This window comes from Lepus europaeus, chromosome 2 (assembly GCF_033115175.1).
Source record: "Lepus europaeus isolate LE1 chromosome 2, mLepTim1.pri, whole genome shotgun sequence".
Taxonomy (NCBI): Eukaryota; Metazoa; Chordata; class Mammalia; order Lagomorpha; family Leporidae; genus Lepus; species Lepus europaeus.
This window is the reverse complement of record NC_084828.1, coordinates 6117737-6136956: the sequence shown is the minus strand read 5'-3', so window position 1 is coordinate 6136956 and position 19220 is coordinate 6117737. Positions and strand designations below refer to the sequence as shown.

The window sequence follows — 19220 nt, the reverse complement described above, 5'->3', positions numbered from 1 at the left end:
ACATTCAAGCAGCCAGTCTCAAGGAGACACACACATGAAAATAAACTGAGGTCACAGCCAACTGGCATGTGAATAAGCAAGGGAACAACATCACTCAGACCTACTCATGCCCTCAGATGACCACACCAGGACCAACGACAATCTACCAGATCAAAGAATAGTAAATGTTTATTCTTGTAAACTGAAGATTTGGGGTAATTTGTCACACAATGGACAACAAATACAAAAATTTAACACCATTAAAAAAGTGACTACCCACACAAGATGATCCCATACAACATACATATGAGGGTACTTCAAAACGTTCATGGAAAAATCAAATTAAAAGTTTAGGGGTTGGCATTGTGGTATAGAGGGTTAAGGTGCTGTCTGCCACACCTGGGTGGTGTTCCTTCTAGTTCTGGGTGCTCCTCTTTCGATCCTGTTCCCTGTTAATGTGCCTGGTAAAGCAGCAGAAGGTGGCCCAAGGACTTGGGCCCCTGCTATCCACAAGAGAGAACCAGATGGAGTTCCTGACTCCTGGCTTCAGCCTGGCCCAGCCTTGACCACTTCAGCCATCTGGGGAGTGAACCAGTGGATAGTGGATATCTATCTCTCTGTAACTTTCAAATAAATAGATATTAAAAAAAAAAAAGGGGGGGGGGGTAAGTTTGGCAAAAAGAAAAAAATTTAAATCTATGCATATTGTTTAAATACACACGGGCTATGAATTTTTTGAATAGCCTTATATGAATGACTTCAAAATTATTTGCACTAACTTCCATTTTCTGCAAACTTTCTGAAGTACCCTTGTGTAACAGAGGAAAAAAGCAAAATCAAGAGAAGAGTATGACGATGACATCTAAAACAATAACTAAAAATGGCATTAACAGACAAAATAAAGTATCTCAAATTGTCTTGAAGTCTATGTGTGGTATTGAAATTAAAAGGAGACAAACAAGCGCTAAAGTGCAATTCTGGGTAAAACAGAGCTTTCCCTTTAAATTTTTTATACGAAAAGGTTTACCAGTCAAATCCCAAACAGTATTGATGTAAAAGTGTCAGTAATAAGGTAGCCTTTTGGGGCCAGCATTGTGGTGCAGCAAGACCTGCAACACTAGTCTCCCATATGGAGCAACAGTTCGTATCCCAGCAGCTCCACTTCCAATCCAGCTCTCTCCTAATGACTTGGGGAAAGCAGTAGAAGATGGCTCAAGTGTTTGGGCCTCTGCCATCTAAGTTGAAGCTCCTGGATGCTAGTTTTGGCCTCGCCTAGCCCTGGCTGTTGTGGTCATTTGGGAAGTGCACCAACAGATGAAGGACATCTCTCCCTCTTTCGCCGCCCCAACTCTTTCAAAATAAATAAATAGATCTAAAAATAAAAAACAACACTTCTATAAAAAGCATATATACATGTTACCTTGTATCTTATTCAATGCTAGTTTTTATTTAATTTTTATTAACATAAAGAGAACAGATTTCATGTATCTCATAGGTACAATTCTAAGATAACAATACTAACTTCCCTTCTTCCTCAACCCTCTCCTTCCTTCTACTTCTTTAATTTTTGCAAAAACCTCTAGCCCTACTAGTCAATAAGCACAAAGTAGAAAGGCAACATTTCCACACACCACTTCCACAGGAGTGTGAATAACAGCTAAAAACAACTACCAAATCACAAGATGTGTAACTTTTCTTACCTCTTTTTTAGGTTTACTATCTTTCTTTCTCTTTCGTCGTCTTTTTGGAGGTGATAAATTCTCAGTAGACATTTCATCTTCTGAACTACTACAGAATCTGGTAATTCGTCGGCGACAGGACGTTCGTAAAGGAGGCTGTAAATTGATGCCTGCATCGGCTGTCCAATCGGAATATCTGGATGAAGAGTCACTGGAGAAGAGGAGTGTCGTAAGGAATATGGAATCAGAATCCAAGCACTAACAGCAAGCTAATGAGAGAGAAGAGGAGGGAGGATCCTAGGCAGATGTAAATGGAACACCCTCCCCACACTAACAGCGAAGAATGAAACAACAGAGGATCACAACAAAGACAGCAAAAAAGAGAAATCTCCACTGATGTTGGAAACCAGAAAGAAATGTGTCAGAATTCTTCACAAGTAAACTACAGATGAGGTCTAATGGAAGAAAATATCTGCAGCCAACCAGTAACCCCTCCTTCAAAATATAAGGCCCAAAGGCATGAGAAGAGACCTCACAAGGTAACACCAAGAGCTGACCCCTCCACCACATTACTGGAGGCTGAGGTACAGACTAGGCATTTTAATTGGAATCAGAAGCCATCAATAAATACACGGGGAAGTCCAAGGGAAGCAGGACTTCAAAAACAAAGTTGTATTGTGATAGTTTTTTCAAGGCAGGGAATTCCCTAATGACAGAAATTCAAGAAAGGAGCTAATCGTTGACACACCTGGAGCATATACAACACTAAAGAAAGCAGTGATAAGAAAACCAGCCCCTGAGCTATTTTAACTTCATCAAACAGAGACACAGACGTTAAAGGTCTCTATTGGGCCTATTCCTGCCCAAGTTTCAACCATACACATTTCAATCTACTTAAATAAGACACACAAAAACCCATGTTTTTAAACTCATTTCTAAAACGTATGAATATTACAGTAGGTTGTGCTGGCGCTGTGGCATAGCAGGTAAAAGCCACCACCTGCAGTGCGGCATCCCACATGGGTGTCAGTTCAACTCCTGGCTGCTTTACTTTTTTTGTTGTTTTTTTAAAGATTTATTTATTTATCACTCTACCCGCTACACCACAGCGCCAGCCCTGGCTGCTCCACATTCAATCCGGCTCTCTGCTATGGCCTGGGAAAGCAGTGGAAAATGGCTCAAGTCCTTCGGCCCCTCCACTTACGTGGGAGACCCAGAGGGAGTTCCTGGCTCCTGGCTACAAACTGCTGTAGCTCCAGCCATTGCGGCCATCTGGGGAGTGAACCATCTCTCTCTCTCTCTCTGTGGTTCTGTTTTTCAAATAAATAAATATTTTCAACAATTACAATGGGTTAAGTATCCGCCTGAAGCACTGGTATCCCATATGGGTGCTGGTTAGAGTCCCAGCTTTTCCACTTCCAATCCAGCTCCCAGTTGACGGCCTGGAAAAGCAGTGGAAGACGGCTCAAGTGCTTGGGCCTCTGCACACATGTGGAAGACCCAGAGGAAGCTCCTGGCTCCTGGCTTTAAATCAGTGCAGCTCCAACCACTGCGGCCATTTGACAAGTTAATCAGCAAGTGGAAGACCTCTCTGCCTCTCCCTCTGTAACTGCTTCTGAAGTAAATAAATAAATCTTTTTTAAAAAATTACAGAAGCAGCCGGCGCCGTGGCTTAACAGGCTAATCCTCCACCTTGCGGCGCCGGCACACCGGGTTCTAGTCCCGGTTGGGGCGCCGGATTCTGTCGCGATTGCCCCTCTTCCAGGCCAGATCTCTGCTGTGGCCAGGGAGTGCAGTGGAGGATGGCCCAAGTGCTTGGGCCCTGCACCCCATGGGAGACCAGGAGAAGCACCTGGCTCCTGCCATCGGATCAGCGCAGTGCGCCGGCCACAGCGCGCCAGCCGCGGCAGTCATTGGAGGGTGAACCAACGGCAAAGGAAGACCTTTCTCTATGTCTCTCTCTCACTGTCCACTCTGCCTGTCAAAAAAAAAAAAAAAATTTTTTTTAAAAAAAATTACAGAAGCTTTCACTCTTTACAAATAAAAGTCAAGAAAAGGCAAATTAAAAGATAAGGATTATCAAATCAGAAAGCAAAGGGTGGTTGCCAAGAGCTAGGGGCGGGGGGGATTTACTGTGAAACTGGTAAAGGATTTCACTTTTGCAAGAGGAACATTGTTCTAGAAACTGTCTACGCAACAAAGTGAATGTAACACTGCTAAACTGCACACTCTGAGATGGTTAGGATGATGTCTCTGCATCATGTGTGTCACCACAATATAAAACTAAACTGAAAAAGCTAAGACAGGCCGGCGCCGTGGCTCAACAGGCTAATCCTCCGCCTTGCGGCGCCGGCACACCGGGTTCTAGTCCCGGTTGGGGCGCTGATCCTGTCGCGATTGCCCCTCTTCCAGGCCAGATCTCTGCTGTGGCCAGGGAGTACAGTGGAGGATGGCCCAAGTGCTTGGGCCCTGCACCCCATGGGAGACCAGGAGAAGCATCTGGCTCCTGCCATCGGAACAGCGCGCTGCGCCGGCCGCAGCGCGCTACCACGGCGGCCATTGGAGGGTGAACCAACGGCAAAAAGGAAGACCTTTCTCTCTGTCTCTCTCTCTCACTGTCCACTCTGCCTGTCAAAAAAAAAAAAAGAAAAGAAAAAGCTAAGACAGGGGCTGACATGCTGCTGTAGCAGGTTAGACTGATGCTTGTGACACCACCATCTCATATCAGAGTACCACTCCAAGTCCCAGGTACTCTGCTTCTAAACCAGCATCCCACTAATATCTAGGAAGGCAGCAGAACATGATCCAAGTATGGGGTTCCTGATACCCATGTGGAAGATCAACATGGAGCTCCTGGCTTCAGCCTGGCCCAGTCCCAGCTGTTGTGGCCATTCAGGGGAGGGAATCAATAGATGGAAGACCTTTCTTCTTCTTTCCTTCTCTCTTTGCCTTTCAAATAAACTTTTTAAAACCAAAATATGAAATTAGGTTATACAAAATCAGGCCAGGTCCTAATTATAATGAAGTAAAAGACAACAGGAGAGGCCGGCGGTAAACCTGTCGCCTGCAGTGCCAATATCTCATATGGGTGCTGGTTCGAGTCCTGACTGTTCCACTTCTGATCCAGCTCTCTGCTGGTGCACCTGGGAAAGCAGTGCAGGATGGCCCAAGTCCTTGGGCCACTGTACCAAGGTGGAAGGCCTGGAAGAAGCTGCCAGCTTCGGATCAGTGCAGCTCCAGCCATTGCAGCCAACTGGGGTGTGAACCAGCAGATGGAAGACCTTTCTCTGCCTCTGCCTCTCTGTAACTCTACTTTTCAGATAAATGAATAAATCGTAAAAAAAAAAAGAAGAAAAAAAAAAAGACAACAGGAAAGGAAACAAGAAGTACGTGACTACATGACTATGGTTTGGAGCAAAGTAATTAAAATGAAAGCAGATGACTGAGTGACATTTAGGACAGGAATGTTTCTATGCATAGTTACAGATACATTGTATAGAGACGAGAGATTAATGTTTAGAGTGCTAGCTTCATAATCCACAGAGATGAAGGTTACATTTATCACGATGAGAAACAGAGGTTGATATTCTGGTCCTATGAAATTTCAAACCCAATTTTAAAGAAAATATAACATGCCAAATAATACATGGATGGTGTTACAATACATACTTTGTTATTACTCCTTTTAAATGCAGACCAACATGGCTGACTGAAACACTGACAGTCAACTAAGAATCCAAAAAATATTTCCTTAATAGCAGTTAATACTGTTTGCTTCTTTTAAATAAATTTGAATCTCAGTGTTAAGTGTGCTGAGGTTTAAATGATAGTGCTAAGAGTCAAGTGGAAACTCTCACTTCTGGAATTCCATTTCAAGTACAGTTCCGTTACAACTAAAATGCTTAGAAGGTCAGAAAAATTAAAAACAGATACCTTGAGCTTTCACTGAAACTGTCACTTTTTCTATCACTTTTCCATTCGTCTTCTTCTGAAGAACAAGAACCTTCACTCTGATCACAGGAAGTCTCCTAATTTGCAAGAGAAGGAAAAAAAGCTTGATCTCTGTAGTAAAATAACATGTCAAAAAATCTTCAGTCATCCCATCTGTAAGTTTCAATCATCTAGGAAACACGTATGATTAGCAGTTCACATATGATTAGATACACTTAAAAAGCAACCCTCTTCACTACATCCTTTTTCTTGCCAAGGCATAAAGCAGAAAAGAATTTTTGACCCATCCACTATTCATCAAAACAACAAAACCAAATAAAGGGTGACAGAATGGGATTTTAATAAAGTCCTTGTAAGGGACAGTTGTGATGGCACAGTAGTTATGCTGCTGCTTGGGACACCAACATCAGACACACACATCACATACATCACGTATCAAAGCGCCCAGTCATGTCGCAGCTACTCTTTGAACCCACTTCCTAAGCAATGTGCCTAGGAAGCAGAGGACGGCTCAAACACTTGAGTCCCTGGCTCCTCACTTCAGCCCAGCTTCACCTCACTGTTACAAGCATTTGCCTTTTTTTTTTTTCCAAACATTTATTCTATTTATTTGAATTACAGAGTTACAGAGAGAGACAGAAAGAGGTCTTCCATCCATTGGTTCACTCCCCCAGATGACTGCAACACCCAGAGCTGAGCTGATCTGAGGCCAGGAGCCAGGAACTTCTTCGAGGTCTCCCTGTCCCACTGCACCACAGTGCTGGCCCCTGTTATAAGCATTTGAGGAGAGAAGCAGAAGAGAGATCTTTCTCACTCTGCCTTTCAAATAAACAATCTTTTTAAAAGAAAAACTAAGTCACTGGGGCCAATGCGGTGGCATAGCAAGTAAAGCTGCCACCTGTAGTGCCTGCATCCCATATAGGTGCCAATCAAGTTCTGGCTGCTCCACTTCCAATACAGCTCTCTGCTATGCTTGGGAAAGCAGATGATGATGGCCCAAGTCCCGGGGCCTCTGCACCCGCATGGGAGACCTGGAAGCAGCTCCTGGCTCCTGGATTCAGATCAGCCCAGCTCCAGCCATTGCAGACATCTAGGTAGTAAACCAGCAGATGGACAACCCCCACCTTGCCGCCTCTGCCTGTTATTCTTTCAAATAAACAAATAAATAAATCTTGTAAAAAAAAAATTAAGTCCCTGTAAATGTTCATGTATTTTGGATTTTAGCTGCTCTAAAAAGGGTGCATAGGTACTCAATGTTTTATTTTTCAATCCCCTCTCTGCTTGGCTATCTCTGCCTCTCAAATATTTTTAAAAACTTAAACAAACCACACAAAACATTAAAAATTCTATTAAGGGGGCTGGCGCTGTAGCACAGAGAGTTAAAGCCCCAGCCTGCAGCTCTGGCATCCCATATGGACTGTGGTTCGAGTCCCGGCTGCCCCACTTAAAATCCAGCTCTCTACTATGGCCTTGGAAAGCAGTGGAAGATGGCTCAAGTCTTTGGGCCCTGCATCTGAGTGGGAGGCCTGAAAGAAGCTCCTGGCTCCTAGCTTTGGATCAGCTCAACTCTGGCCGTTGTGGTCATCCGGGGAGTGAACCAGCAGATAGAAGACCTCTCTCTCTAACTCTAACTCTTTCAAGAAATAAAATGAATTTTTTAATAAAATTCTATTAAGAAAAAGAAATTATAAATAACTAATAACCAGAGAACAGACTTTACTATGGGGAACAGCTGAAACACCATGTTATCAGATCAAAATTGGAATAAGCAAAGTAGTCAGTTAACAAAAGCAGATATGGAGATACAGAAAGATGAAGACATGTCTATACATACAGCATGAACGTTTCCTGGTCGGTCAGCTGTAAGGACTGAAAATCAATGAGGGTCGGAGCTGTGGCATAGTGGGTAAAGCGGCCATCTAAAGTGCCAGCATCCCATATGGGCACTGCCTCGAATCTCAGCTACTCCACTTCCTATCCAGCTCTCTGCTATGGCCTGGGAAAGCAGTAGAAGATGGCCCAGGTCCTTGGGCCTCTGCACCTGCGTAGGAGACCTGGAAGAAGCTCCTGGCTCCTGGCTTCTGATTGGCGCAACTCCAGCTGTTGCAGCTATCTAGAGAGTGAACCAGTGGATGGAAGACCTCTCTCTCTGTAACTCTGTCTTTCAAATAAATAAATAAATCTTAAAAAAGAATAAATTAATTCAAGCAATGAAACACAGTAGCAACAAACCAATGCCAAGATATTGGTAAGTAACATTCTCTCAGTAAAACTTTTTGGAGAAATGGCTAATTTCAGTGGCAAGGTAGAGAAAATACAGGCCGAGTCCAAAATTTCTTCTGGCAGAATACAAGTGTTCAGTGACTGATAGGGAAAATGAAAGCAAAGGGGAAAACGGGCAGCTGGGAAGAGACACTCTCTAAACAGAAACCTGGACAACGTGAGCATCCAAACAACCACTGGACATGGGCATCTGGCCTAGCTGTCAGACACCAATTCAGAAGTCCACATCCCATCTCAGAGTCCCTGGGTTGAATTCCTGGTTCTGCACCCTGATTAAAGCCCCCTTCTGACAATATGCACTGAAACAACATTATTATCTACAGTCCCACTGTCAACATGTATAATGTGAAACTAACCAAAATTCCTGGTGCAAAATCCTCCAAGACAATAATACTGAAAATTGAGGATCTGTACTAGACTGAAGGTAACTAACTGAATGCAACATATGATCTAAGATTTCCTTTTTGCTATGAAGACTACTGGGACCAATGGTGAAATGTGAATAAGATCTATAGAGTTCTCAAAAATATACTGACGTTTACTTCCTGATTTTGATAATGATGGTAATACCAGAGAATAAACCTTATTTTTTGGAAATACACAGGTTAAGTATGTACATGTCAAGGGGCAAATGTACAAGCAACTCACAAAATGATCAAAAAAACAATTCATACACACGGAAGAATGACAACATTCACAGTGAAGATTATAGAGGGATTTATTATTCTTGAAATTTTGTCTAAAATTATATAAAAATGGAAAGTGTAATTTCTCCAAATCTTCAAGTAAACAGGAGGGCAGAGGCTGTGCTCGGATGTCATGATGCTAACCTTTTATGCAAATTTCAGGAATTACTGAAACTCTACACCTGCACCTCAGTTTCCTCAATTGTCTTAACTTACTTATTGAAAAAATGAAAACTGGATAATGTGTAAAGCATTTACAACAGTGTGCCTGGCATAACAGAATGCATTGTTATTTTTTATAGCAGTTGTTACTTATCATTCTTATCCTATGACTTTGTATACTCCTAATAATAATAAACGTTAACTCCAGTGCCTCCACATGAACACTACTAATCCTCCTGTACATTAGCCTCTCTACAATGGTCTCCTACGCAAGACTCTAGGAAAGCATCCCACAGTGTCCACAATGTTAGACAAACTCAAGGGCACTGAGTGGCAGTGGTCAACAGAGCTGCATAGCAAACTACTTCCTTCCAAATTCAGAATCTGTAACCCTTTATTCCAAGTGATAAATAAGTAAATGAGTTATCAAATTCCCTAAATCATACACTGTAAGCTAAAGAACACTCAAAAGTCTACATTCTTTAGGTGGCCAGCATTATGGCACAAGGATAAAGCTAAGGCCAGCAATCCTGGCATCTCAAACAGGAGCCAGTTCATGTCTTGGCTGCTCTACTTCCAAATGAGCTCCTTGATAATGGCCTGGGAAAAGCAGAAGATGGCTCAACTGCTTGGGCCCCTGCCACCCACGTGAGACTGATGGAACTCCTATCTCCTGGCTTCCGCCTGACCCAGTGCTGACCACTGACCACCTGGGGAATGACAGCAGACGGAAAGATCTCTCTCTCCCTATTTCTCTGTAACTTTGGCTTCCAAAATAAATAAATCTAGAGAGAGAGGAAGACAGAGAGGTTTTCTATGCTTTGGTTCACTCCACAATGGCCAGAACTAAGCCAATCAGAAGGCAGGAGCAAGGAGGAATTTCTTCTAGGGCTATCCTGTGGGTGCAGGGACCCAGGGGCTTGGGCCACCTTCTACTGCTTTCCCAGGCCACCAATGGAGAGTTGGATCAGAAGTGCCACAGCGGCCGGCGTCATGGCACACTAGGTTAATCCTCCACCTGTGGCGCCAGCATCCCATATGGGCACCAGTTTTAGACCCGGTTGCTCCTCCTCCAGTCCAGCTCTCTGCTGTGGCCCGGGAAAGCAGTGGAGGATGGCCCGGGTGCTTGGGCCCCTGCACCCGCATGGGAGACCAGGAAGAGGCACCTGGCTCCTGGCTTCGGATCGGCACAGCTCCGCTGTTGCAGCCATTTGAGGAGGGAACCAACAGAAGGAACACCTTTCTCTCTCCTCTCTCTCTATAACTCTACCTGTCCAATAAATATTAAAAAAAAAAAAAAAAAAAAAAAGTGCCACAGACAGGAGTCGATCCGAAGCCTATAGGGGATGCCAATGCCGCCAGGGAGGCTTAACTACTATGCCAGTGTCATCCCCTAAAAATAAATCTTTTTCAAAAACCTGAATTATGGTAATGATGACACAACGGTCCCTATAATAAAACTAGTGGACTGTATACACATATAGGGTGTGACAATCTCAACAAAGCTCTTATCTTTTATTTTAAAAAATTTGCATCAAGAAATTTCACTGTAATCTCTACAGAATATTATAATTTCATATAAACATGGGGTAAGTTCAAAGTACAGAATTTAAATACATTTAAAATTTTCATACATATTTTAGATTTACAATACTCACATGTCTTACAGAGCCTGAAGATTCATTTTCAGAAGACAAGTCACGCCGGCCAACATTTCTTCTACCATAATTGGGGTATTTACGCCTACATGTCCTCTGCCTTGACTGGGACACCAACACCACTGAATCTGTCTGAAAGACAAACATGAGGATGAAAATAACACCAAAGTAAGGCCAGCATCAAAAAAATGGCTCTTCTATTAAGTTCCCAACAGGACTTAAGTCAAAAAATGCAGGATTAAAAAAGAAATATCTGGGGCCAGCGCTGTGGTGTAGCAGGTAAAGCCACCATGTGCAGCGCTGGCATCCCATATGGGCGCCGGTTAGAGTCCTGGCTGCTCCACTTCTGATCCAGCTCTCTGCTACGGCCTGGGAAAAGCAGTTGTAGCAGATGGCCCAAGTCCTTGGGCCCCTACACCCACCAAGAGACCCAGAAGAAACTCCTGGCTCCTGCCTTCAACGTCACAGCTCCAGCCACTGCAGCCAACTGGGGAGTAAATCAGCACTCTCTCTGCCTCTGCCTCTCAAATAAATAAATTAAAGGGGAAGGGGGAGGGGGAGGGAGAGGGAAGAAAAAATATTCGGGACCAGCGCTGTAGTGTAGCAGGCTGAGCTGCCACCTGCAGCACTGGCATCCCATACAGGTGCCAGTTCAAGTTCCAGCTGCTCCATTACTGATCCAGCTCCCTGCTAATGTACCTGGGAAAGCAGCAAGAAAACAACCCAATTCCTTGGGCCCTAGCACCCACGCTGGAGACCTCGATGAAGCTCCTGGCATCAGTCTGGCTTTGTTACGAGCCATTTGGAGAATGTAACTCTGCCTTTCAAATAAAAATAAATAAATCTTAAAGAAAGAAAGAAAATTTCGAGGGCCAGCATTGTGGCATGGTAGGTTAAGCCGCCACTCAACCACCACATCCCATATGAGCACCAGATACAAGTCCTGGCTGTTCCACTTCCAATCCAGTTCCCCGTTAGTGTTCCTGGGAAAACACCAGAGAATGGCTAAAGTGATTGAAACCCTACCACCCACATAGTAGAACCCAGATGGAATTCTTCTGTCTCCTGGATTCAATCTGACCAAGCTCCAGCTGTTCTGGCTATTTAGGGAGTGAAACAGTAGATACAAGATCTCTCTCAGTAATTCTGCTTTTCAAATTAAATAAATTAAGAAAAAAAAATATTTTCAATACATGATATCTTGACATATGTTCTGTTTTTCAAAAAATTATTTATTATTTCCAAGTCTGAGTTACACAGGGAGAGAAGGAGAGGCAGAGAGAAGAGGGAGGTCTTTCATCCTCTGGTTCACTCCCCAATTCGCTGCAATGGCCAGAGGTGTGCATATCTGAAGCCAGGAGCTTCCTCTGAGTCTCCCATGTGGGTGCAGGGGCCCAAAGACTTGGACCATCTTCCACTGCCTGACCAGTTCATAGCAGAGAGCTGGATCAGAACTGGAGCAGCCAGGACTTAAACCAGCACCCATATGGGATGCCAGTGCTACATGTAGGCCAGGGCTTTAACCCACTGAGCCACAGCGCCAGCCCCTGCCATATATTCTTAACTCAAGCTTAGTATTTTTTCTTTTAAGTGTGTAGAATACATGAGAAAAGGCATCAGCTGGTGATGACTCAAGTAGTTGCGTCCCTGCCACCCGCAAGGGAGATTTGGACAGAATGGAAAAATTTACACAAAGGTTTCAACAAATCTCAATCTAGGTAGCAGTGCAATTTTTTTAAAATACACATATCTTTACTTTAAATACACATCTTAAAACTCAATCTCGGCCAGCGCTGTGGCTCAATAGGCTAATCCTCTGCCTGCAGCGCTGGCACACCAGGTTCTAGTCCCAGTCGCTCCTCTTCCTGTCTAGCTCTCTGCTGTGGCCCAGGAGGGCAGTGGAGGATGGCCCGAGTGTTTGGGCCTTGCACCTGCATGGGAGACCAGGAGGAAGCACCTGGCTCCTGGCTTCGGATCAGCACGGTGCGCTGGCTGCAGCGGCCATTGGGGGTGAACCAACGGCAAAGGAAGACCTTTCTCTCTGTCTCTCTCACTGTCCACTATGCCTGTAAAAACAAACAAACAAACAAACAAAAAAAACTCAATCTCATTCCAAGGTATATAGTCAAAAGAAATAAAAATGTGTTCAAAAATGTTAATGAATTATTTCTAATTGCTAAAATATGAAAACAACTGAAGTATCCTTCAAGAACAGACTGATTAAACAACAATTAAGGGGCCATTGCTGTGGCGCAGCAGATTAAGCTGTGGCCTGCAGTGCCAGCATCCCATATGGGTAAAAGTTCAAAGCCCCACTGCTCCACTTCTGATCCAGTTTCTTGCTAATGCACCTTGGAAAGCAGTGAAAGATGGCCCAAGTACTTGGGCCCCTGCGTTCATGTGGGAAGCTCGGAAGAAGCTCCTGGCATCAGCCTGGCACAGTCTTGGCCATTTTAGCCATTTGGGGGGTGAATCAGCAGATGAAAGATCTCTGTCTCTCCTTCTAATTTTATCTTACAAATAAATAAATGAATCCTAAAAAAAATCCAGCATATATTTGTAATAAAAACAAATGAAATACAACTACTCATTAACACATTTTGACCTCACAAAGTTAATTCACCAAAGCCAGGCACAAAAGAGTACATTCTCTAAGATTCTATTTGCATCAGTGTCTCCCAACCTTTCCTTCATATCAACAGGACTACAAACTATTCAGACTTTTCTTTCTTTTTTTCCTCCATGAAATTTTAATCCCACAGATACATAGGTATGTATTTATGTGTGATATATGTATAAACTTCAGTCTATGGAAAATGGAGTTAAAGGGATAAGATCATTTTGGTACAAACAAACTTTGAAAGCCATATATACAAGGTATACGGTCTGTGTTAAACAGTTAAAGTCTTTCTGCTCAATACAGGTTGTAAAACTGAGTAAAACTTTCAAGTTAAAACTTAAAAGTAGGGGCTGGTGCTGTGGCGCAGCAAGTTAAAGCCCCGGCCTTCAGCTCCTGCACTCCATATGAGTGCCAGTTCCAGTCTCAGCTACTCCATTTCCCATCCAGCTCCCTGCTGATGAGCCTGGAAACGCAGTGGAAGATGGCCCAAGTCCTTGGGCCCCTGCAACCCACATGGGAGACCTGGAAGAAGCTCCTGGCTTCTGATTGGCTCACCCCTGGGCACTGCGGCCATTGAAGGAGTGAATCAGCAGATGGAAGATCTCTCTCTGTCTCAACCTCTCTCTGTAACTCTTTCAAATAAACAAAATGAATCTTGAAAAACAAAAAAGTAGAAACATTAAAGCTGTTCACATTTCATTATATTGCCATCTGCAGAGTAACTTCTAAAATAATTACATAAGTTACATCAAGTTACATATACAAGTTACAGACTTATGCATATATAATAGCAATATAATCCAAGTTTCAAAAATCTTTCAAAACTTCTCCAACACTGCAAAAATACTGGAAAAATTAATTTCTTAATTATTTTAATGGGCTAGGTGGTGGGTTAAGAGATGCACATCCCATACCAGAAAAAAACCTTTGCAAGAAATATTTTGCGTCAGCAAAAATACCTTTATAAATCAAAAATAAAACTTTATTTCAATTTAATTTCTAATTTTCTTATTCCTAAGAAGGCAGAATTTAGGTTACCTTTTGTGAGAGTTGGAGACTCTTCCTTTTTCTTCCTATAATGTAAAGATTTCTTTCCTCCTCACCTTTCTCTATTCGAAAATCTTCCAACTTCCTACAAATTTAAATACCCAATGACATTCGTTAGCGAACTTATTTGAATAACTGAAGGATACATGGAGCAAAAGCTGATCAAACAATTCTACAAATCCTCTACCGATACACTTGGGAAGTGAGCCAGAAGACACATCCATCAGTCTATCATTAGCTCTCTCTCCCCAACCCTATTGTTCCCCCTCTCTGCCTTTCAAATAAATAAATGAATCCTTCCTAAGGAAAACACTTTTGACTGAAGGCACAGGTGCAGCTCACTCAGATTACACTGGAACATCACTCAATCCACAGAGGTTTTCTAAATCAGACTCAACGCTTTACAAGTTGTCAGCTTCATCATTTTTATTGTGCTTGAGGAAATATATAATGAGGTTTTTCATCTGTAACCAAATGAAGTTCCTGATATATCATGTTTCCCTTTATTGTGGCAGTGAAACACTGTATACAATTCATTACCAAACAATTAAAAGCAAAGGAGCACTCCACTCCCTCATGAGTAGAATCTTCAACTGTATGCAATCCCATTCCCAATGAGATGACCAAAATGAAATGAGCAGCTAAGGAAAGTGGTATTACAAAAGATCGTACAGTATACATGCAATCCATTCATTCTTTCAGAATGAACAGAATTTCCACTACTACTGGATCAATACAAACCATTTGCCTGAATTCTTGCCCAAACAGAATTTACTTATACAGGAAGCAACATTATGCATTCATAGCCCTACACAGTAGGATCACTTATCTTCATACTTTTACCTAAATTTTTCACAATAAACACAAAACACTGGAATAGTCAGGAAAAAAAATTCTTAAAATTCTCTTCATCCTTTATCAAATGACACCTTAATAAACAGTTACACAGATGTAACCAAAGGTACTGGTTCCTACTACTTCATTTAGCATCTCCTTCATAAAATCCCATGTTAACTTTATTTTTGAGTGTAGAAATTAAAGAACTTTACTCTGTGTAAAAATTATACTTTGGCACATAGCTACTTGATTCACAAAATCTATTCTCCTTTCCTGAGAAACAGTATCCCAATTTTTCCTAGATTGTCTGCAGGCTCAAGTTCACACTATTACTTAGTCACCTTACTAGCTTAGAATGGTCCAATGACAATGTCTGAATCAACGAGTCATCAGCATAAGTGCCAGCTGGCTCCTTTCAGGAAGCCCCACTGACTAGAAATGCCCTCGTTGTCTGTCTTCCTTCGGCTGGCCTGAATCTCAACCTATCTCACATAGGACATGTGATGGCTAGAGCCTCAGCAGCTGTTTTAGATCTGTGAACTTAAGGTTGGAAGCTAAGACAGAAGATAGAGATGAAAAACACAGGGACCTCCGTCACGATTTACTGAAAAAATCTATTCCTTCTAGGCAAAATAATTAATGATTGTGTGTTTAAGGAACTATTCTTCAAATCCTTTTGCTTCCCCTGGTTTTGATAATGAAAAGTTATCCCAAAAGACACTTTTAATTCTGAAAACAGTGAAACTCAGACACAAATTTAAGGCTTAATTATACTAAACTGCAATAATGATGCTTTCATCACATTTCTAGGTTTTTCTTTCACTACTTTAATGTCTACTTATAAAACCTTCTCATATTAGCTGTATAATTTGTAAGCAGTACCCAACATTGCTCCACCAACAGCTGAAACTCTCCTGTCTAAACATATGAAATAAACACTTTCAACCAAAACTATCTTCAAGGTTATTAGTCATTATGAGACACAAATGAGATAGAATACAGAAACATTTTATATACCACTAAAAAGTATCTCCTGCCTCTACTTCAATGAGAACTCAAACATCAGTACATTAGGGACAGGTGTTATGGCACAGCAGATTAAGCTGCTACTCAGGTTGTCTGCATCTCATATCCAGTTCCCTGAATATGGATCTGGGAAGCAGCAGATGATGGCCTAAGTGCTTGGGTCCCAGATTATGTGGGAGGCCCAGATGGAGTTCCTGGTTCTTGGCCTCACCCTGGCCCAGCCCCAGCTGTTCTGGGCACTTGGGGAGTGAACCACTGGATGAAAGATGGATCTGTCACTCTACCTTACAAGTAAATAAATCAACCTTTAAAACATATTTTATGTGATTATTTACACAACTAATGGGATAATGTGTAAATAACCGCATGAATATATCTTTAAAGACAGAAACAGTATAAATAGGTAACCTCAAACAAACCTAAATATGCCTAGTGGTACCTCTGGTACAACCACTCTTCGTTTCCAAGCCTGCAGGTCACGTTCCGTAGCAATCTGACTCCGCGGAGCATTCTGATGCATCTGACGAACACCTTCAACCTGGCCACTGCGACGCAGACCGATGTTGGGAGGAGACTGGATGTCTAAACTTAGTCTTCTAAAACCTACAGAAAAATCATCAAGGAGTGATTCCAAAACAATTTCATATTAATATGCATTTGGCATGAAACAAGCATATATTCTGCCTTCCAAGATATATATGAAAAATAAAAGGACCCACTCAACAGAACTTTTCAAAGAAAAATCTTAATCACATTAACAATTAAACCTCAATTTCAATTTTTTACTTAGACTTTCTGAAATTCTAAAATGTACAAGCATTTACTAGTGTACTTTTTAACATTCCTAAAAATCTTGACTCCTTCATACAAAAAAAAACCCACGCCATTTGGGAAAGTTGTCTTTGAACAGATTCCTCAAATCAAAGAGCCTTATACAACACAGTGACTCAAGAGATAATCTGCGCAATCAGGCAGACAGCTGTAAAAGCAGATCTGAAGAAGTCACAGGAATAGAATGTTGAAGGGAAATGCTGGCAGCACTTGAACTGGAGCTGGGTAAGCGGGTGAGGAAACAATGCAAGAAAGGATGGTGAAGCTCTGAGCTGGAGGGGCTGCCATTAAGGAGGGCACAGGAAGCAGAACAACATCCAGTGAGCTGGGAACACAGAAAACTACACAATAACCTCTACTGAGGAAACAGCAAAGTGTGTATTTTCTTAAACTACAAGTGAAAAGGTTCCTGCTACTAAAGCAACAGAGAAACTGAATGCTGAATCCTTTCTGTGGGAGACTATCCAATCCTGCTCCAGCAACGCCAGGTCTCCTTGTCCAGAGAAAAATCCACATGAATGAACACAACTTCTGCATTCCTCTATGCATTACATTCTATTTGCCAACTACATGTGAACCAATCTATTACAGAACACACTACACAACTTTCATTAAAAAGGCATTAAATATTCCTGGTAATACTTCTAACATGTGTATTGAAATAAATGATGTTGAAAAACAACTGTTGAAATGAGAATTAGATACAAATCCTAATTTTAACTGTTCAACTTCTCTAAAAATTTGAATAAAACATACACAGGCTATTAATCACAACATTATTACAACAGCAAAGTCTAACAAATAACTTAAATGCCCACAGATCGTAAAGAGAAATTACTCCACAAAGGAGAGTACTACAAAACTATAAAAAGGGATGAAGAACTCTGTGATATGGAGTGACTGATCCCTAGAACACATCATTGAAGGAAAAAACAAGGTACAAAACAAAAGTGTATTTTGTGCCTCCTGCTATGAATGAATTGAGGACACAGTATCAATCATTCAGTAGTTCTACCTGCAAGGCTTAACCTAAATCTAATCACGAGGAAATGATCAGGCAAAACTAAATTGAGGAAAAACTTGCAAAATAGGCTGGAATCCTTCAAAGGTACCAAAAAGGAACTTTTCTAGATTAAAAAATATACTAATGACAGGTGTTTGACACCTTAGTTAAGATGCCACCCGGGACAACTATCTCATAGTGGAATGCCTGGGTTCAAGTCTGAGTTCCATTTCCAATTCTATCTTCCAGCTAACAAGCAACTTGGGAGGCAGTGGATGATACTTCAAGTACTTGAGTCCCTGCCACCCACATGGGAAATCAAACTGAGTTCCCAGCTCCTGGTTTTGGCCTGGCCCAACCTTAGCTGTTGTGGGCATCTGGGGAGTGGGCCAAAGGATAAAAACTCTCTCCCTGTGTCTGTCTGTCTCTGCCTCTCTCTGCCTCTCAAATAAATAAATATTTTAAAGAAAATGCAATAATTAAATGTAACAAATATGACTTGATTGAAACCTAAATTAAGAAAAAAAACGTGGAGGAGGACAATTCTAGGACAATTATGGAAATATGACTACTGACTATAACTAGATAGTGACTGTATCAACAAAGTTTGCAAATTATGCATGATCACTGTATTTTGGTTCCGTAAGAGAATGATCGTGATTCTTAGAAGACAGGATGAATCATTACAGTGTTAATGTGTTACAAGTCTTCAATTCACTCTCAAAGGCTGATTCAGAAGAAAATTCAGTACTCTATGCAGTTCAGTTTTTCAAAAACTATATATATTCAAGCAAGGAAAAACTAGAACTATCATTTTATTATTTGCCCGTTTAATGCAATTTTTTTAAGATTAATTTTTATTTTTATTTATTTCAAAGGCAGAGTTGGAGAGAGAGAGGGAGGGAGGCAGGGAGATTCTTCCATTCGCTGGTTCACTCTCCAAATGGCCACAGTAACTGAGGCTGGGCCAGGCTGAATCCAGGAGCTACTGCTGGATCTCCCACGTGGGGAGAGGAGCCCACATTCGCAGGGAGCTGGATGGGAAGTGAAGCAGCCAGGATTTGAACCCCTGCCAATATGGGATGCTGGCACTGCCGGCAATGGTTTAACCTGCTATGCCACAGCTCAGGAACCCTAACACAATTTTCTGAAGATTATTTTTGGAGCAAAAAATCTTTCAGTTGCCTTTGTGACCCTACTTAAAAATTAAACACTCTTAGGGAGTAAACAAATGGATGAGAATTCTGTCTCTGCCTCTCAAATAACAGATTTATTTTTTTACAAAATTTTTTAGGGACCAGCGATGTGGCGCAGCGGGTTAAAGCCCTGGCCTGCAGTGCTGGCATCCCATATGGGCACTGGTTCTAGTCCCGGCTGCTCCTCTTCCAATCCAGCTCTCTGCTGTAGCCTGGGAAAGCAGTAGAAGATGGCCCCCAAGTCCTTGGGTCCCTGCACCCA

General features: G+C 42.1%; 1 protein-coding gene across 2 annotated transcripts in view; it reads right to left on the bottom strand.

The window, feature by feature from the left end:
- The window catches only part of BRWD1 (bromodomain and WD repeat domain containing 1), a 113476-nt gene that overhangs the window by 36067 nt on the left and 58189 nt on the right, over window positions 1-19220 (bottom strand). For both annotated transcript variants that reach the window (XM_062204926.1, XM_062204934.1), the window contains 5 exons: window positions 16348-16531; window positions 14057-14150; window positions 10399-10530; window positions 5592-5686; window positions 1680-1869 (listed from right to left, as the gene is read on the bottom strand). In XM_062204926.1, coding sequence (XP_062060910.1) covers window positions 1680-1869; window positions 5592-5686; window positions 10399-10530; window positions 14057-14150; window positions 16348-16531 — 695 coding nt within the window. The remainder of the gene's footprint in view (window positions 1-1679; window positions 1870-5591; window positions 5687-10398; window positions 10531-14056; window positions 14151-16347; window positions 16532-19220) is intronic.